Source organism: Coloeus monedula (assembly GCF_965178545.1).
Source record: "Coloeus monedula genome assembly, chromosome: 5".
Classification (NCBI taxonomy): domain Eukaryota; kingdom Metazoa; phylum Chordata; class Aves; order Passeriformes; family Corvidae; genus Coloeus; species Coloeus monedula.
In genome coordinates, this window is record NC_138785.1 from 18,094,283 (window position 1) to 18,114,564 (window position 20,282).

Below are 20,282 nucleotides of genomic sequence, written 5' to 3' on the forward strand. Positions count from 1 at the left end.
CAGTTTGGAAGATGTGAAACCCTCAGCAGTCCATGGGGTATGGTACTCTTCTCAACACACTCCCATCCACTACTCCCAGCACCCCTTTCAGCAGATTCCTAGCAGGAAGCTGTGCTAAACCCCCACAGGCTGGCATGGATTGTGTGTATCCCCTGGGATCCCTCTAACTGCCCTAAAGGAGTCTTGAAACCCTAAACCTGCAGGGGGAGAGTTTCTTCAGCTTTGTTCAGGTAGCTTCAGGCAATAAATTCTGATAAGCAGCCTGGGACATTGTGCAGGTGTGTTACTCTTACGCTGTGACCCACATGCAGGAACACATTCCAGCTCTCTGAAATGAGGGGTATCCACGTTTCTTGGCATTTCCTCTCTACTCTGCTCCTGCTACTAAAAACAAAGCAGGGAAAATTACTACTGCTTAATATCTTCAGGACAGATCTGTTACACCTATTTCTATACGAGTACCTGGAAATACATTATGAATGAATGAATGAATGAATGAATGAATGAATGAATGAATGAATGAATGAATGAATGAAAACTTGCTTTGTCAGGCTGTAAGGATGAGGGAGGGGAAGAATCTTCCGTAGGTAATCATAGGCCTTAATATGGTAGAGGTGGAGTAGACAAGCAAATTGCCTCATTTCTGGTGAGTAGTCTGCCATCTGCCTCCAGCTGTGCAACTCTCGAGGCAAATCTGCTTAAGAAATCACAAAAGGTCAACTTCAGTGAAACAAATAAATGGCTGATTAATATTATTATTTATATGAGGGATACATAACACAAATACACTGCAGAATACAAGGCAACAGCGTGGCCTCTGGAACAACTCCATCCAGCGTGTTTCTGGTGTGAAGTGTAGGGCTCAGCAATGACACCACTGTGCCTCACCTCTTCCTTGACACGGGTTAAGCAAAGACATGAAACCGGGGCGAGAGAGTGCATTCTGCCTCAGCAAGTGTCCCCAGCAGTACCTGAAAACTGCGCCTGCAGCAAACTCACGACTTCCTCAGAAAGCTGACGCTTCTCCGCCAGCTCCCTGAGGATGCTCGGCACGGTTCTGCGCCGGTACGCGGGGCCGCATCTCCCGGCGGCCGGGGGCTGCTGCTGCTGCTGCCGCAGGGCGTTCGGCGGCGGCCGCGGCTCGGCCGCCCGCTGTCCCTGCAGGCTGTAGTTGTGGTCCCCGGCGGGGGAGCTGGGCAGCGGCTGCTTCAGCGCTCGGCCGTGGGTCCCGCTCCTCCTCCGGCCGGCGCCCGGCGGCTCCTGGCGGGAGAGGGGAGGTCACGGCACCCGGCGGAACCGCCCGGGGGGGAGCGGGGAGCGCGCCCGGTACCCGCCCGCACCGAGGGGGGGAAGCGGGAGGGCACGGCCCCCCGCCGCAGCTTCCGCCGCAGCCCGTAGCGCTCGAAGTCACCCTCGGCGAAGTGTCGGGAGCAGAGGATGGCGCCGGGGCCGGGCCGCCACGCCCGGCGGCTCCGCGGGTCCACGCGGTTCACGGCGCGGATCCACTGGCGGCGCTGCGCGGCGTCGGCCGGGAACCTGCGGCAGAAGGAGATGAGGGAACGGAGGGCTGGGGGTGCGGCGGGCAGCGCGGGGCGGCCGCACTCACTGGTGGAAGGAGATGCCGCGCTCGCGGCTCCGCCCGGTGTCGCGCGCGGTGCAGCCCAGCGCGGAGCAGCTCCGCGTCATGGCCGCCCCGCGCGCGCCGCCGCCGCGCCTGCCGCCCTGCGCGCGCGCCCCAACGGGCCCGCCCATTGGCCGCCGCCGCCGCCCGCGCGCCCGGCCGCCGCCTCGCCATTGGCCGGCGGGCCCGTCGGACCGCGGCCCGATTGGGCGCAGCGGCGCGGCGGCGTCACGGCGGTGCCGGCGGCGGGAGCGGGGAGCGAACCGAGCCAACCGGGAGCGGCGGCGGCGGCGGGCGCAGCCAGTGGCGAGCGGCGATCCTCAGCGCCAATGGGAGCTGCGCCTCCAGCCCCTATTTATAGCGGCGCCGGGAGCGTCCGCCGCCTCTCCCGCTGTGCTCCTGCTGCGCCGCGCCATGCGGCCCGGGCAGCGCCCGCCCCGCGCACGGCGTTTGCCCGCCGAGCGGCCGCGGAGTCCAGCGGCGGGAGGCGGCAGCGGAGCTGTGCCCTGGCTGCCGTGAGGAGGTGGGTCCGGAGCTGCCGCCTCCGGCTGTGCAAGCCGGCTGAGCTCCCTCGGGCTGTTCCCCCACCCTGGGGTGGCCCCTGTCCCGTGATGAGCCTCACTGCTGTTCACATCATGAGCACGCCATGATTACTGCCCTGGAGCTGAGGACAGGCGGCACCGCGGCCCCCGCGCTGCCCCCCGGCTCCCCCCGGTCCCGGCGCCCCTAACCGGTCTCCCTCTTCCCCAGGGCCGATGGCTGCTCCCGCCTCGAGGGACACGGAGGACACCCGCGGAAGGAGGCGGCCGCACATCCCCATACACACCCTCCCACCATCACCCCCCCGGCGCCCCCCGTCGCTTCCCGCCGCTCCCCGTGCCGGGAAGGCGCGGCCCCGCTGCCGCCGCCCGGAAGCCGCGGGGCGCGCCCGGAAGACGGTGGCGGCCGGGAGGCGGTGCCGGGGCTGCCACGTTGGAGCGGTTCGGGGACGGGTGAGCGCCGGGGACGCCGAGGTGAGGCAGGGACGGGGAAATCATCTGGTTTACAGCTGTTTTCCTCCGGTTCCTGTCGGAAACGGGGCGAGGGTGGCGGTCCCGCCGGCCGCGCGGGGCGTTCCCGAGGCGGGGGGAGCCCTGGGGTGCTGAAATAGAACCCAGAAATGAGCCGCAGAGGGTGTTTGGCGGCAGGGGTCTGGGGAGGGTCTTCCCGGGGTTGAGTTTATTTCGTGGGTTAAGGCAGAAAGCTGCTGTAGGGTGCTCGATGCCTTGATGCTGTGAGAAGAGGGTTTTTCACAGCTGTTGAAGCTTTGCCCACGTTTTCCTGTGTTGTGTTCAGCACTCGTCAGTTTCCTCTACGTGTCAATGTTACCCTGCCAGTGGAGAGTTATTCCTCCCCTCCCCCCGGGTGTGCTCTGGAGACGATGGCTTAGGTGTCTGTGGGATGTCTTTAGGAAAACGGTCCCTCCGGCTGCTTCTGCCAAGTCCTAATGCAGCTCCTGAATCTGTGGCAGTGCAGTCTCCCCGTGCACCATTCAAGCGTCACCCTTCTTGGTCTTACTTTTCAGCAAGATGAAGCTGAAGGAAATAGACCGTACTGCCATGCAGGCATGGAGCCCTGCTCAGCAGCACCCCATTTACCTGGCCACAGGTGAGTTTTTTTTGGGAAGCATGTGCTAGCAGACCTCGGGCTGTGTGTGGTGGCTGCCATGAAGGGCCCATTATTGGAAGCTGTAGGAGTTACTCTGTGTCCTGAGGGCTGGAGTGGGGTATATATTGTGCTGCTTTGAGTGGGGTTCTCTCATTGTGCTGACAAAAACGTGCTTTGCATTCTGCAAGTATCAGCAGGCATCCTCCTCTTTCTGCCAGGGGAAGGTGACACCAATCGTAAGCACTGGTCACTTGTGGCTCCTTTATAACTTTGATCGTGTTCTGTGCATCATTAGGGAAAGATACATACCCAAAGCTTTTCCTGCTCATACTCATTAAAAAACACCCAAAGGGGGAACCATGGGGAGGAGAGTTGTGTGGAACTACTTCTAAGTAACAGAAACAGAAGCCTGACCCCACCTCAGGATCTTTTTTGGAAGGATGATGTTTTCCTTCCCCTTCTTGTGCTGCATTTGCAGTTACTGCTGTGTGTATTGTGTCTTTCTCACTGCCAGACGTGCTTCCTCACAGGTACATCAGCTCAGCAGCTCGATGCAACCTTCAGTACAAGTGCTTCTCTAGAAATATTTGAGCTGGATTTAGCAGACCCTTCACTGGATATGAAGAGCTGCGCCACGTTCTCCTCCTCACACAGGTAGGCAGTGTTGTAAGGGAAAAGTAAAGTGTGTGGAACTGTTACATGTGGTGTGTGTGGAAATGTCACTTCATGTGGTTTGCCTGCACTTGTTGAGGAGAGAAGCAGTTCAGCACTGAAAGGTGAAGGCAAGTGAGCGCAATTGATATTGTGGGGCAATGAGCTTGGACTCCAAGCAAGCAGCTCATGCTTTGACATAAACAGAAGTTTTTGAGTATGTGTGTGGACCCTTTATCTCAGGAAGCCTCTGGGATTCACAAGAGAACAGAAGAAAATGTGAAATAGTGAAAATGTGGTAGGAACTTTTCATATTGCGCCATCCTGTTTGTAAATAGGTATTTCAGGGGGACTCCTGTAACATGACTAACTTGGGTCATGTTGTGTGTGTTTCCACAGCTGGGAAGCCAAATTCCTGGCTGCACAGCTCCACTTGGCTGTTAGTTCCTTACCATGTGCTTATCCAGACAGATATTGTTAGCATCAGCGCATCCGGTTTCCATCTCAGCAGCACTTGCAGCAGCTCTCTGGCAGAGCTGCAACAGCCACAGTCCCTTTTTAAATGCCCTGCTGTGGGAGCAGAGCTGATGTCAACATGTCCTACTGACCTGCTCAGAGCAGGACGCGGTGTTGGATCTTTGAGTTTCATTGTTCTGCCTTGTTTTAGCTATAACTGAGATTCTTCAAGACTTGCTATTTGCTTACTGGATTTCTAGAAGCACTCCTTACAGCCAGGATGCAGTGCTCCTTGTAAAATAACTCCCTTGACCAGCAACATGAGGATTTGACTTTGCCCCAGAAAATGCATTAAAAAGGAGGTTGAGGGTTGTTTGTTTGTTTGTTTTTAATTAAAGATTAGATAGCAGTGTATACATCAGGTTATATTTTGGTTTTCAGCTAATGAAAATGTCCTGGTGGTTAGACCCACAAAAGATTAAGTCCTTAATTGCCCTCCCAGGAAAGCTTTGAGCTACTTTTATAGAACCTTACTTTATCTTGGAAAGAGTAAAGGGCAAGAGAAAAGTAATTGCACAGTTAAATTTTGGGTTTTGTTCCTCACCGTTTCCTGCCTTCATTTTGGGTTATCTTAAGTCCTGTTCAGTCTTGCTGGTGGTGCCTGGACAACCTTGTCAGTCACTTAATTTCTTGTAAACTTGCATCGTTAGGTGCAGAAGCATAAAAATCATGCCCAGGAGTGGGTCTGTCTGATATCACAGACCAATTTCCATTCGTAGCACCATTCTTTGGTGAACCCCTGCTGTATTCTCAACACTGGGAGCCTGAGCACTTGGCTGTTACAGTATTTCTCACCCAGCATACCCTCTTTGGGTAGCTTTCTGCAGTATTTATCTTACCGTGCTAAAGTTGCTGTGGTTTAAAGAAATCACTTGAAGATTGCCCAGAGATAACAAAGAGATTAATTATATTACAGTGAATGCTAAGGTAGCTCCTTGCCACCTTCCAGTCAATGTGGGTTTGCTTTCTGCTTGCATAAGAGCTGATAGGTGGCTGTGTCATTTTATGTGGAAGATATTCATTCTTTGCATGGCACAGGAATCCCTGTTTGCTTATGCAGGAAGTTAATTGAGTTGAAGGGAATTTGAGTGTTTACAGATGGACACAATAATGTAAAAGTTCTTAATTTTTGGAAGTATGTTTGATTCCTCATGATTTAACCTGAAAACAGGCTGTGGTCCAAGAGATGTGTTTGTGAGGTGAGTAAACCATGTGCTGAGCCCCTGGTATGGCAGACAAAACACTTGTACATCCAAAAGCACAGATATGGAATTTTTCTAGTTTCACCTGTTTCTTCTCCTGTATGAAGCTGCTTGCAAATAACAGAGGTTTTTCTCTAGGCTGTGGCTGGATGGGCTTACAGCCCTTACTTTGATTACTCCTTACCTGATTTTGCAGCCAGGACATTAGAGATGTTATCAGTTTTTGGGTTATTGGTTGTGCATGTCGTGCCTCTTGTTTATGAGCAGAATTGGGGCATGTCTTTCTGATAGAAGGTGTTGTAAGTGCAGAGACTCGTCCTTAGGAAGAAATGCAGGCAGTGCTTTTCTCTGACTTTATCTGGGGTGAGGAAAAATGGGATGTATCAGCCTATGGGAAGCTGGTGGTGGATGGTTCTAAACTGTGGGGACCTCTGTGTCTTACAGGTACCACAAGCTGATCTGGGGCCCTCACAGCATGAGCTCAGGGGACCAAGTGTCTGGAGTCTTGATTGCTGGGGGTGAAAATGGAAATGTCATTCTGTACGACCCAGCCAAAATCATAGATGGAGAGGCTGAGGTAATAATCGCCCAGAAAGACAAGCACACGGGACCAGTGAGAGCTCTCGATGTCAACATGTTCCAGGTTGGTTTTTCTGCTGTTCCTCTTAACATACCATCAATACAGGAGTGGCTTATCTTGACTTGTGACCTCAGATGTTTCTGCTGCTTCCTGTCCCCTGAAAAGCATGAACGGTATTTAGTGTTTGAGGGCCTGTTTGTATTTAGTAGGAAAAACCTGTCCCATTACTGGCATTTCAGGATGGGGACTGAAAGTGCCTGAGGTGTTTGGTTCATTCCTTCCCCTCATCAGTTTACCTCATCAATTTAGTTGATCTTTTTAGCTCTGCTATGTGGGAAGTAGAGTGTGTCTTCAGGGTGTCTTTAGTCAGTCTCCTCTCTTAGCTTCTGTGCATTGTGCCAGTCACACAGGGACTAGTTACATGCTCTCATTCATGTTCCTGGTGAGATCAGTTTTCGGGTATCTCCTCTGGGGATTGGGAAGGACCTGTCTTCAAGACTTCTAAGTATTGTTGTTTGGGAAGAGGAGACAACAAGGAAACACAGCCATGTGGCCTCTTTAGCAGAAGGGCTCTCAAAACCAACAATCCTTCCCACATCACCAATGAACTTCTCTCTAGATACAGCGTGTTGGTTTTTTCTTGTTGCCACCAGCTGTGTGAGAATTCAGTTGGATTTGTTCCTAAATAACACTTCTGTCCCTGCACACTTGCTTCCAGCAAGGCTGTACTGTGTTCACTGTGTCCTCTCTGAATCTGCCCATTATGAACTCAGGACCTGCCTGTCATCAGCCACAAAATGTGACCAAAGGGCACTTGGTGGCCTTGGCTCATGTTGCCCTGCCTGGACTTTTGCATCCCAGATACAGGATTGCTCTGGATGGCTGCACTCACTGTGGGCAGGGCAGGAATGCCACACTGTCCAGAGCAAAGCTCTGTGGTGGCCATAACTGCAGCACCACTTCCTCCTCTGCCCTATTTTCCCTGTATTTTTCCCTATATTCTGAGCTGATAAGGGAAATTCAGAGTCCTGCAGATCTGATGCCTCCCAGCAGCTAAGACTGGGAAAGCTGATGCTGAAAATACTCTTAATATCTATTAATGTTTCTTACAGACTAATCTGGTGGCCTCTGGTGCTAATGAGTCTGAAATCTATATCTGGGACTTGAACAACTTCGCCACACCAATGACACCAGGAGTGAAGACACAGGTACCAGATTTGTGTTTATAAAGTTCTCCAGAGCAGACTCATGAAAAAGATGTATGGCAGTTAAGTGAGAGCTGATTGAAATTTGCAGTTTTAAAGCCGTCTCAAGGGAAAGGAGGTGGAGAAGCCTCTTGAAGTCTAACTTGGGTAGTAGCTGCATATGAGGGTGACTGGATGCTGCTAGTTTTGCAGCCCCTGGAGAGCAGTGTCCTAGCTGTGCCTGTAAGTGCAAGTGTGCACGGGTCCATGCAGTAAGTGTGTGCTCTGCTTCCCCTGCAGCAACCCTGGATGTGCTGTCTTGTTTATCCACAACTGACCTGCAGTTTTGGCTGGCTGCACAAGCCAGCCATGTCTTCATGTGGCAATTTTTTGTTAAGAAATTGTATTTGGCCATGGAAAGCTGTAGTGTCCCCTTAGTCTTTGAGAAATGTTGTGTTTTATCAAGCAACAAGCCGAGTCTCTCACGTTACGCTGCTTTTCAAATACCATAGCTGTTAGATGTCTTCTGGTCTTCCTCTGCATGTTTCACTGCATGCACAAACCTGAAGATGGTGCAGGTACACAGAGGAAAATAGGAGGAAGATAAAAAGCAGGTACTGAGAAGTCACATCGTGAGGCAGTAGGTTTTGCAGTTACCTTGGTGGGTTTCAAGGAGTGGTCTAATTGCTGTACTCAAGGCCCAGTGTTTAGCCTGTGTCTCTTAAAGATGATCTGTGGGGAAGAACAATAGTCTTTTGTGCTTTGTGCCTTGTGAAGGAAATGGAAGAATGGGAGGAAGTTGTTTCAATGCAAGTACCCTTTTGTAGCTGTTACAAAATTCCACAGTTGTTCATGGTTACTGGAAAATGTGTTTATTACTGCATGATAATTTGGAGATAATAAAGTATGCAAATGGGATGAGAAGTAATTTTCGGTTTGAAGATTTTTAGTTTAAACTCTGTGAGTTTGGTTACTTTGTTTAGTTCAAGTCATTATTAACACGTAGGCATTTGAGAGAATGCTCACCTTAGAGATCCCTGTAAAAGACTTTTTATGTCTAATAGTGATTTTTTTAGGCTGAGATATCTTTTTAGTCCATATGCATAATGACAACTAGAAGTAATAGGACAAAAAGGGCTGGGTTAATACTGCTTTTAATTTTTAGTCTAAAAATAAGCATTGGGGAGAATAAAAAAACCCCATGGAATTCCTGCAAGCAAACTTTTTTTTTTTTCTGAATCAAAACCTAGTGGTCCAAGACAAAAGAGCAGTTCATATGTCTGGATATACTTTCATGGAGTAATTTTGTGTTCTTGAAGACAGTTGTGCTTAGTCTTGATTCAGTAACTAGCGTGTAGTACTGTAAAGCAGAAAATAACTTAACGGAGAAATTCTAGCAGCTTATAAATCAGTGTTTTCAGGTGTTGTACCCTACAGCATGTGTAGAAAAGAAGCCAGAACACACCCAGTACACGGGACAGTCTCCTTGCAGATTTCTCACTTAGCAAAGCCTGAAAATAACAGGGGTTGAGTCTTCAGTGTGGCGGAGTTGTGACAGGCTGTTGTGTGTGTGGCAGCCTCTGGAGGACATCAGCTGCATTGCATGGAACAGGCAAGTCCAGCACATCCTGGCATCCGCCAGCCCCAGCGGCCGAGCCACCGTGTGGGATCTCAGGAAGAACGAGCCCATCATCAAAGTCAGTGACCACAACAACAGGGTGAGTTCTCCCCTGCAGCTGCTGGGGTGCTTGCAGAGAGGTGTGGGGTGCTTCTGGGTGTGTGGGGATGGGTCATGGCACCCCTTCTTCTGTGACAGAGACACTGGTGCCTGGCCCAGTTCGCTCTTGAGAATATGTTTATGCAAGAGGGATTGTCAGCATTATAAACTAAAATAGCCAGATGCAGACGGAAGCAAGGCAAGGCACTCAGATACCCTATCAGAGTGATGATTTAATTTTGAGAAAGCCCTTACTGATCTGTTTGGGAGTACCACAGAAAGATTTTTATTGATTTTGTCACAGAGAAGTGTGGCATTGAGCAGGTTACAGGGGCGCTGCCTCCTGTAGTTATAACCACCATGCTGCCACTTTAGGCAGTGTTAAATGTAAAAAAGAGCCTGTTCAGCTTGTGGAGAGTGACGTATTTGTATAGTTTTGTATTATTTTAAATAGAATATTCCTATGAAAAACTTCAAAGATACAGCAAGGGTTAAAAATGAAAGTTGCTGGGTGGTTGTGAAGTAGCTCTTTTGTCACAGCACTCTTATTTTGATAAACTGTGTAACTCAGTGTTTTATGTGTTTGTTGCCTGACATAACAGCAGCACAGTAGGCTGTCTTCATCATGTGATGGTAGTCCTGTGATACAATGTTCTCATGACAATAACCTCTGCCTAATGTTGGCTTTTATTAAAATATCAATAAAAGTAGTAGAGGAAAAGGTTTATATGGTGGACTTTACTGTTTTCTCACATTAAAACGTAGGACCGTGAAAAAGTCAGCGCAATGTAATCTCTCTGAGAGGACCTCGGGAAACCTAACTGCAAGTGTCCTCATTCACAGGATTAAGGAGAAATATCCACGCTGAATGCAGTCAGAAATAATGCCCAGAAACACAGCTACAAATTCCCTCACAACAGTGTTTTACCATGCACACAGACATATTTGGTCTAGCTTCCTTTTTCTTTTAGTGCTGCTTAGTTATGTGATGCTTTGGCCCGATGTCGCCCCTTAGATGCACTGCTCAGGCTTGGCGTGGCACCCTGAAGTTGCCACCCAGATGGTTTTGGCCTCAGAGGATGACAGGCTGCCTGTTATTCAGATGTGGGACCTCAGATTTGCCTCCTCACCACTTCGTGTTCTGGAGAGCCACACGAGGTACGAGTCTTGCATAGCGTGGTGTGCTCCATGGTGTTTGCACTGCTGGTGGCTGTCCTGGTTTGTACATCTCACTTCCTGCTGTCCTCTGTGAAGGAAGGCTTGGTTAAGGGGGCAGTTTCAGCAGCGGGCAGTGCTATATTCTGTGCCATGAAAGACTTGCCTTTTTGGAACTTGGTACTTTGAAGGGAGCAGGTCCCAAAATTAAATAACTAAATAAACTCACCGCACTGCTGAAACAGTGAAGCTACGAGTTTGTTTCTGAGTTTAAGAAGAGGAAGCTAAGGTAAAAAGAGTTAATGGTAGTTGATTTTGCCTGAATAATGTACTAAAGGTGCACCCAGGCACATCCTCATGTGTGGGTTTGCACCATTTCTCTGCCCCTCAGTCCCCTAAGTGCCTTAATTTTGGGCATAGTGGATGGTTTTGTTAAACTCTTGTCCCTCCTTTATTGCTGATAAAACCTTCCTTATTGCTCAAATCCAGTGCTTGATTTAAGGAGGGAGAACAGTGTTGTGGCTTCTACCAAAACAGCTGCCAGTGGGTTCTGCTGACTTGAATCTCTTGTTAATAAAAAGCTGATAAATCTCTAGTCACTGACCTTACCTATGGGTTTGCACGCTGGTATTAGTGACACTGCAGGCAAACAAACCATATTGTTACACTAATGCCCAGGTTCTCCCACATGAATACTGCATTTAATTTTCAGATACAATGGCTGCATCTTTATACTTTTTCATGCAGAAAATAGAAACCATCTATTTCAACAAAACAAGGGCTGATAACATTGAAAAATTCCTCCCCCTGTAAGAGGAAGGGGTGGAGAGGGCATTTAGATGTGGGATGCTGAACTTATAAATATGCTTTATTTATCACCATTTTGCATTTACATTAAGCTTTTTTTGGTTGTGGCTTTTCATGCAGGGGTATATTGGCCATTGCTTGGAGTATGGCAGATCCAGAGCTGCTACTTAGCTGTGGGAAGGATGCTAAAATTCTCTGCTCCAACCCTAACACAGGCGAGGTATTGTATACATACCACTTACAAAACCCCCAAAAATCTCTGCTCAGAGGTAGCAAAGCACATATGTGTTCCTGTGCTTGCATTCCTAGGAATGATGCTTCTGTGGGAAGTTTCTCCCTATCCTATTGCTATGTGTTTTCTGAGTGTGTTCTGGTGGTGCAGGATTCCTTCCTGGTATTGTCAATATTACACATTTGTCCTTGCTGCTTCTCTCTTACCGAGTAGTGATGTCCCTGTTGATTATAAGAGATGGAAATGGCTCCACTTAAACTAAGTATATGCTTCCTACTCTTTTGTTTTGGGTCCAGTGTGGCTGGATCATTGTTGTTAACTGCCTTTTTCCTTCTGTAAGATCTTTATCCAGACAAGAGGGATTTTGTAGGTTGCCGTAATAGTGGCAGATCAGTGAGAGCCACTCAAATGTGTTCCCACCCCACCCTTTTGGGCCTGGGGGTACCTTTCAATGAGAATGCAGATCTGTTTTTCAGACAGTGTTTGTCCCTATACCATGAGAAGGGCTTCAGGCGTGCTGGAGGGATCCTTGCCTCCAGTGGTCAACAGCTGTGGAGTGGGAAGTGTTCCTAAAATTCAGACACTGGCCCAGAAGTACAAAAGCTGTACAGTGGTAAATGAGTTATCTGAGCTGGATCCTGTGCTGTTCCGAAGCTTTTACATGTGGTTGAATCATGCTGCATGTTTTTATTAAAAATAAAACCAGTTTCCTGGGAGACAGCATTTTGCTGACAGTTAGTGTTGTTCTTTGACTTTCTCCTCATTATGGTTAAATGTCTCCTGTAAGGGGGGCTTATCTGTTCCAGGGCACAAGAGGCTGTCTGCCCAGGGTGCAGGTTTTACCTTTTTCTGTTTTCCTGTGAAAACAGACTTACTGCATGTAGTGTGTGGGGATACCTAAATCAGCTTTGAATAAGTTAGCATGAATGTCAGCAGCTCACAGCTCTCAGTGGGACAGCACAGATACACTCCACCTGCATCATTTGTCCTGTGTGGATTAAACAGAAGATTTAATGGGAGGAGAAGGAGATGAAGCAGTGGTGTGTGACGTTCAGCTGTTTGGGGATCATCAGGGTTTGCCCACTGTTAGTGTGTACGGTGATGTGGAGACTGCTGGGGAGCAGCAAGAGCAGACCAGTCTCAGGGCAGACGGGAGGATAGCTGCTATGTGGCAGGGTGCTCCATGAAAGCTCTGATTGGTTGGGCTTGGTTTTGCTCCCCAGGTGCTGTACGAGCTGCCCACGAACACACAGTGGTGCTTTGATATCCAGTGGTGCCCGAGGAACCCTGCTGTCATGTCTGCAGCCTCCTTCGACGGGCGCATCAGTGTCTACTCCATCATGGGCGGCAGCACCGATGGCTTGAGGCAGAAGCAAGTTGACCAGGTGTTGAAAGTTGTTCAGCTAAGAATAGGGACAGAAAGGGTGGGGGGACAAAACATGGGAAGTCTTCAGCGGCTGTCTGCAGCCCTGCTTGCAGGAGTACCACTTCAGCACAAATAAATGTTTAGCTCATAAGAGAAATGTCATTTCTGTTTTTTTCCCCTTGTGTTATTAAAGCTCTCCTCGTCTTTTGGGAACCTTGATCCCTTTGGCACTGGCCAGCCCCTGCCTCCCCTGCAGCTTCCCCAGCAGACTGCCCCACAGAGTGTGGTGTTGCCTCTGAAGAAACCACCCAAGTGGATTCGGCGACCCATGGGAGCATCCTTCTCGGTAAGGGGGAGACAGGGATGGGCAGGGTTGGCCAGGCAGGTAGGGAGATACTGCTGGCACCTGCTAAACCCCTTAGGAAGGGGGGAGTTCAGTGTGGTGCTCCACCTTGGGAGAACTTCCTGTTTGTCACCATAGTGGGAGATGCTTGGGGCAGCAAAAGCCTGACCAAAATGCTTGGGGAAAAGAAACATTGCCAACAGGCATTTGTTAGTCTGTGTTTTGGCATTAGGGCTTCGCTTTTATTTCTGTGCAGTGCTTGCTTTGGAGTAAACAAATATACATGGGAGGGAATGGGAGGGGGGAGACCAAACTGGGCAAGTATCTGAGACTTCACAGCTTCAGACCTCACTCATGTGAGTCAGTGTGGTGGAGAACACTCAGGTTAGCTCTGATCAAGGTAGCAGGAGCTGCTGTCGCAGCACAAGGCTGGGTTCCTCCATGGCCAGTTGATTTGCAGAGGAGCCAGGTGAGGGCATGGCAAGTGCCGCTTTTTGCAGTCATCTGCTCTTTGGCTCCACTTTTGGCTTATTTTCTAAACTCACAGGCCATTTATTTGGGATCTTCTGGAGATTTTAGCCTGTCCATTTGAAATTGATTTCTCTGCTGAAATACTTCCCAATTTTCAGCATTGTATGTCTGCTTATTCACAATCTGATGCGCAAATTAAATGCAGTTTTCTCCTGTCAGACGTGATGTTGCCTAGCCACTGACTGATGTGTCATTTTATGATGTTGTTTTTTCCCTTATTTGTCCTGGTTTTCTAGGAGCCAGGTGTCAGTCTTTTCCTGGCTAGGCTTTTGCTTTTTTTTTTAAGGCAGATTTTACTGGACCGGCCTGTGTAAATTAACTTTGAGCTACAGAACGAAATAATATCATAAGCCCCTCCTAATTATTTTCTTGTGTTGATTTTACCTCTTCAAATGTTGTCACAACTTACTGCCTATCTCTCAGTAGGATTTCAACTGCTAAACAGCCTGGCAAGAGCAGGGCAGACATCATGCTTGAGCGTTTACTTAATGATGCATAGGTTTCTTTGATAATTGCATTGCAGTATCACGAGATACTCCACTGATGCTGGGTACTCTATAAATCCATGGCTCTAGCTCTCAGTTGCTGGTCAGTCTTTTGCCTGAGAAAAACACAGGCACAGGAATGGCTGTGCTTATAAATCTTATTAAATGTGAACCTACTTATCCCACAAGCTCCTTATATGCATAGAAATATTGGGGGGAGGGGGGGGATCAAATCAATGAGCAGATGTCAGGAGTGTTCAGTTATTGGGCAATAAGCATATATATGTTACATAAGACACATTTTCATGCTTGCTTCCCTGCTGTATACTTTTCACATACTGCGTGTATGCTTCAATTCCAGTTTGGAGGCAAGTTGGTGACGTTTGAGAATTCCAAGTCTCCACAGCAGCCGGGCATGGAGCAGCAGCAGCAGCATCCCCATGTCTATGTGAGCCAGGTTGTCACAGAGAAGGAGTTCCTGGCCCGCTCAAACCAGCTGCAGGAGGCTGTGCAGTCCGAGGGCTTTGTCAGCTACTGTCAGAAGAAAATCGACATGGCCCTGGCTGACTTTGAGAGGAACGTGTGGGCCTTCTTAAAGGTAATAGGGTAACAGCCCTTTGGGAGTTCCCCACTGACTGGGAAAGCCAGGACGTGGTTCCTTCTGCACATTTAGCAGAAGAGATGCTGGGAACCAAAAGCTGCAGGCTGTGGGAATAGTGCCCATAAGCCAGGTCACTGGAGGGGGCCCACCAGAAGAGGGAGGGTCCTCAGGGTCAGGGGTGTTTGTGAGAAGTCATGGCAAAGCAAAGGTGTGGGTGAAGGTATCCCATAGTTTTTGGTATCCCCCATCAGCACATACTTGTACAGGGAGCTAGTGAGAAGGATTAAAGCTTTGGGATAGCTTTAGATGGGCTTTTCACTGCTCACTCCGAGCATTTAGAGGTTTCCAAGTGAAGCAGATAAACAGATTATTCACCTACAATAACCAGATGGAAGCCTTGCCCACCTGCTCTATTGCCCAAGTCACTGAAGACTTTTGCAGTTCTCTTTATTACATTCAGTCTTCTCAGTCAGTGAATCTCACTGAGTCATTTCTGCCAGTGAGGGGGAAAATGAAAAGTTGTAAATTGCAATATGGCCTTTAACTTTTTAAAGGTGAACTTCGAAGAAGATTCACGTGTTAAGTACCTCGAGCTCTTAGGATACAGGAAGGATGATCTGAGGAAGAAGGTAAATGTGAGATAAATAACTTCTGAGTAACTTCAGCATTCTTACAGAAAACAGTTTGCTCTGTTGGGTTTTTTCATTAGTTGTGTCTTCTTGTAATACGGATGTTCAATGGAAATGTCAGAGCAGGCAACAGACTTCAGAGATGTCTGCATCTGACTGTCCATAGTTGATTTGAAATTCTCACCCCTCAAGAAGCTTTGATATTTATTGATTCAGGCTAGTCATGTAACTTTGCCATGTGACATCCTTCTGCTCTAGCATCTGGAATGGGATATGCTTTTAGGCTTTCTGGTTGAAGAACACGTAAGTAGTTTTCAGGCTATCGTTAACTAGGAAAACCTGGGGTAGTCTTTTTTGTTTGTGGGAGGCATCATTCATTTTTGAAAGAAAAAGAAAAAAAGCCAACCCCAAAGGTCAAATGTGGTTACATTTGGAAAAGCAAAATTTGGATTACCAGGAAGCAATTTGCACATCATTATAGACCTTTCTTCCCAGTTGGAAGGTTTTTACACAGTGTTACAGGGAGTTACCTGCTGTGCCTTTTGGCTCTTCATTGCTTTCAGTTGTCTACCCAGGAACTATCTAGTATTTCATTTTAACATTTGACTCATTTTCATTATATCAAACTGTTTTTATTTTCCAAGATTGACTCCATTAAAGTGTCATTGTGCTCATGAATTAAATGTCCTTCAAGGCAAAATTAATATGATTATGGAAAAAAATCATGGTTTTGATAACAGTTTGTCCTCAGCTTCTAAATATTTGTGCAAAGGCAAGCACAGCAAGGGTAACCCTGTTTTTGAAAAGCAGCTTTCAATTAGAAAATCCAGTTGAAATTTAGTAGTGGTTCTGCAGAGTGACCTCATGAGATTAAAGCCCACTGCTTGCTGTTGCTCTGGGTTTGATATACCCTGTGCATGGGGAGAAGCTGGGAAAATGGGCACAGCTGAACTGGGTGGCCTGGAATGCCAGGCCTACACCATTATTTCAGTATTTGAGAAACAGATGAGAGGAGCTACAATGCCCTGTTTTTATGTAGCTGTTTTCTAAAAACATTCCCCATAGAAGTTGAGTCCATGCTTTCTACAGTGTCAAGAAGCAACACAGTACAGCTCATCGTAAAGTTTGTGATACCCAGATGAAAAGCTCACTAAATCACAACTTGGTTTTCCTGTTACTGGTAGCATTAGGAAAGTAAAACAGGGATCACAGATTTCAGCTTCTTGTAATAAGCTGTTAGGAACATGGGAGGGTGGGTTATAGTCTTAAAACCTGTGATTCTCATGCAAGCCAAGTCCTGGATTTCTCATTTTTATTGTAAACCAGTGATTAAAAAAGAAAGAGAAAACTGTCTCTGGCAATTTGGGCTCAGCTCTTTACACAAACCAGCCTACAAGGGTAAAATAAAGCCTACAATACCAAAAGCAGTAGATAATTTTAGGAGCAATGTGAAACGCAGGCTCCCTGACGCTGAAATAATACAGAAACTCTATCCATAAAATTGCTGGCTTTGAGAGCCCTAATTGAATCTGGAGTCACGACTTGCTTCGCAAAGCAGTAGAAGCTGAGCATTTTAACTCTTTTGTACCTTGGAAAATCCTAGTCCACAGCCATGTACCTGATGTGCTTGAAAGCACAGCTTCCTGACAGGCTCCCTGTTCCACAAGGATTGTCACTGCTTTGTTTTCCCTGACCAGAGCAGAGGGTTTTGTCCTTCATGTTCTGATATTGCTTTTTTTTCCTGTGGTTTCCAGCAGCTCTAGTTGAGGTTTGAGGCCCTTGAGTTAACAATTAGAGGTTTAAAGGCATAGTGCAGCTGTTGTTTCCATCAGAGCTTGGGGTGTAGGGATCTTAGCAGTAAATCCATCACCAGGCTGGAAAAGGAAATGGCTTTAGTTTTATGTTAAAATGTTTAATTTCATGTTAAGTGTTGTGTAAGCAACATAGTAGCTACATGTGCCAGTTTTGCAGTCTGAGAATTTGGTGCCTCTTTAAAAGGGTACTTACTTCAATATGTTGTTTTATAGATCACATCTGCTCTGAATAAAGAAGGTCTTGCAGATGGTGTCTTGGGAGAGGTAAGCAAACACATGCATGTGACTCTGTGGTTAGTTCTATAATGCCATGGTAATTTGCAAAGTAAGAGTCATTTTTCTTTTCACTTGATAGCTGTCCCAAAGTAAGTCACAAATAATCCAGCATGTGGCAAGTTCCTACATTCAGTAGGATGAAGGTATTTAAAAAAACCAGCCACTTATTTTCCACTCAGATGTTCCCCTCCTTTTCCAATGAAGGGCTCTCAGTCACAGGTTTTAATCTGGGGTCTCATTGGTGTCCCTCCACCTTTCCTTGCTGCTGCATGTATTGCCCACTGTGGCACTTTGTGCTGCCTGTGAGACAGGGCAGAGCCTTGCTGCCTGGCACCTGATTTCAAGAACACTGCCTTCATCAGGCTTCAAAAACAGGACTGAGAGTGTGGTCCTGTAACTCTTCCTACAGGAGTGGTAACTACAGTGCAGGCATTGCCCATTGTGATTGCAATGGCCTGAGTCTACAGCAGGACTGCATTGCTTTTGTGCCACAGACAGTTCAGAGTCTTCTGTAGATGCCTAATGGGGAAGAAGGCTTTTGTTGCATGTTTTGAGGCAGCTGAGATGAAAACAGCACAAGGTACTGTGTAATTACAAAGAGCAAGGAAACGGCCTCTACCATGTTTGTGATGCTCAAGCATATATTCCCAATGCATTTCTGTGATTTTCAGTCTGGTTCTAACTGTTGTTTGGTGGGAAGGTGACTATACTCTGCAATGCAAAGTACTTCTGCCTCTTTTGCTGGTGGATTTTTATGGCGTCTTCTCTCTGCTGAAGGCTCCTGCAGAATCTGATGCATCTGTGCCAAACGAGGGTGATGAAGGCCAGACTACAGAGGAGCAGTTCTTGGGAGAGGTATCTGTTGCCCTCTAGACTAACCCTGCTGACCTCCCCTCTGTTTACTTTGTTCTTTTTGACAGCGTTTCATTTTGTTGGCTTTTCCTGCTGCTGAGGATATACAGAAATACAAAAAGTTATTTAGAATGGTAAAACTGGTCTCTTGTTAAGTTACTTGAGATTTTTTTCATCTGCTTCAGGCAGTATGTTCAGCCAGGTTTATTGCAGGCAGTTTGTGCTCCACCATGCCAGCATTTGAGATCCTACACCTACTGCTCCTGTCTGACCATTTGAACAGCATTGTTTTCAGCCCTGTGTTTTACATATGGGGACAGGTCTATAATTAGCACTAAGGACCCAGCCCCTGCCTTATGAGGTGTCACTAGCACTGCATATACTGTACTGCTGCGGAACAGGCCAACTTCATTCTTCCCCACTCCCTCAGTCTCCCTTTTGGGTTAGAATTTGGGCTGTTAGCTGTGCTCCCTGTGCTTGGTGCCTGTCTGCAGCTGTCTGTGGGATGGGACAGTGGTTTAAGGCTCACTCCTCATGTTGGAGTGGTGCACTTGACTCCACATAACAAACAGCCTGTTAAGGACACCAAAACCAGAATGCTCTCCTTGGTTAGGTGCTTGATTGCTTGTTAATTCTTTGGGCTCTGTAGAGGCAGACACGTGTATCTGACTGGGTAAGGGTTCTGTTGTATGCAGTCATGAAGATATCGGATATCTCATAACAAATGTCTCTTCTAGGAGAGAATTCACAGCCAAACGTGACCTTAGCCTACCTAAATATTTGTGAGCCTGGCCTGAAGCCACTGGTGATGCATCAGGGTGTGCCCATACGTAAAGTAAATGGATGGGCACGTTAGTCCTGTGATAGTCACAACATCTCAACTGACAGCAAACGTGCATCCTGTGTTATCTGACAACAAAATAATTTTTCAGACGCTGTGTCCTTTTCATGAGCCCAACATAAAGCTTGTTTCAGACTTGCTTCCCATCCAAAGGCCTATCTTTGGTCAACTGTGTCCTTCAATTTAGCTGAACAAGCAGGGTGTTCCTGAGCTCCCTTCGTGTATGGAGCAGTGGCTTGTGACAGAGGAGGCAGTTTGTGGGTCAGGCTCTGCACTCTGCTTAGCCTGTGCTGTGAAATTCGATGGTGGAGAGAGACTTCCCTCTTGATATTTTTTATTATTGAAATGTTTTGTTTGAAATCCCAAAATCCAAGTACTTGCACAAAGTGGTCTCTGTCTTAATTCTGGGTGAGTTTTATAAAAAAAGCAGCCTCTGTCCACTGAGCACTCCTGTACTGAGTGCTACATTGGACTTCTGTGTTGAAAATTAAGCTTGTGTTCACGTGTAATTTGCTTATTTAAACTAGGGTGTATGTCTAGTGCAAAGGGTTTCAAGGATGAGCTGGAATTCAAAGTGGAACCTAGGTAGCATTAATGGTAGACTGTTCTTGGTAGGGGTTAAAATTGAAAGAGGAGGAAAGAAAAGGTTTCTGATTTTCTCTTTGTACCTCTAGCTTTGCTCGGAGGGGGCTGTGTGTGTATGGGCACAGGTGCAAGTCAGTACCCAGGATCCAGGTGTCTGGCTGCTGGTACTTGTGAGATAAAGGAAGTTTGTTTTGTAAAGCAAAGCAAAACAAGGAATTAATTCACTGCTTCCCATGGGCAGGCATGTGTTCATCCCTAAGAAAGCCGAGCTCCATCACATGTAATAGTGACAGGAAGAGAAATGCCACCACTCCCAACATCCATCTCTTTCTTCTTCCTCCAGCTTTGTATTATGCTGAGCATGATGTCATATGGCCTGGAATATCCCTTAGGTCAGTTTGGGGTCAGCTGTCCTGGTTGTGTCTCATCCCAGCTTCCCCATGCACTCCCCACCTCTTCACTGGAGGTGCAGTATGAGAAGTAGAAAAGGCCTTGATGCTGTGCAGGTGCTGCTCAGCAAAAGCAACAACATCTCATTATCAGCACTGTTTCCAGGACAAATCACACAGCCCCATACTGAAGAAAAGTGACTTCACCTCTGCCCAAACTAGCACACAGGGATAACCTTCCCTTCTGAGTTAATGATC

At 47.5% G+C, this 20,282-nt stretch overlaps 2 protein-coding genes across 9 annotated transcripts in view; one reads left to right on the top strand and one right to left on the bottom strand.

Moving 5' to 3' along the window:
* Positions 1–433: 433 nt before the first annotated feature.
* Positions 434–1,686, bottom strand: THAP6 (THAP domain containing 6; the record flags this gene model as incomplete). Its single annotated transcript, XM_082281283.1, has 3 exons — positions 434–1,260; positions 1,341–1,536; positions 1,607–1,686. 3 exons carry the CDS (start codon positions 1,684–1,686, stop codon positions 949–951), a joined length of 588 nt encoding a protein of 195 aa, XP_082137409.1. The 3' UTR covers positions 434–948.
* A 765-nt stretch (positions 1,687–2,451) lies between these two features.
* SEC31A (SEC31 homolog A, COPII coat complex component) overlaps positions 2,452–20,282 on the top strand; it is a 39,344-nt gene continuing 21,513 nt past the window's right edge. For all 8 annotated transcript variants that reach the window (XM_082282159.1, XM_082282160.1, XM_082282161.1 and 5 more), the window contains exons 1-14: positions 2,452–2,634; positions 3,186–3,268; positions 3,799–3,922; positions 6,082–6,280; positions 7,330–7,425; positions 8,979–9,119; positions 10,134–10,276; positions 11,201–11,300; positions 12,536–12,697; positions 12,872–13,024; positions 14,399–14,635; positions 15,193–15,267; positions 17,295–17,345; positions 18,135–18,212. In XM_082282159.1, the coding sequence (XP_082138285.1) occupies positions 3,190–3,268; positions 3,799–3,922; positions 6,082–6,280; positions 7,330–7,425; positions 8,979–9,119; positions 10,134–10,276; positions 11,201–11,300; positions 12,536–12,697; positions 12,872–13,024; positions 14,399–14,635; positions 15,193–15,267; positions 17,295–17,345; positions 18,135–18,212 (1,638 nt within the window). In that variant the 5' untranslated portion in view covers positions 2,452–2,634; positions 3,186–3,189. The remainder of the gene's footprint in view (positions 2,635–3,185; positions 3,269–3,798; positions 3,923–6,081; positions 6,281–7,329; positions 7,426–8,978; positions 9,120–10,133; positions 10,277–11,200; positions 11,301–12,535; positions 12,698–12,871; positions 13,025–14,398; positions 14,636–15,192; positions 15,268–17,294; positions 17,346–18,134; positions 18,213–20,282) is intronic.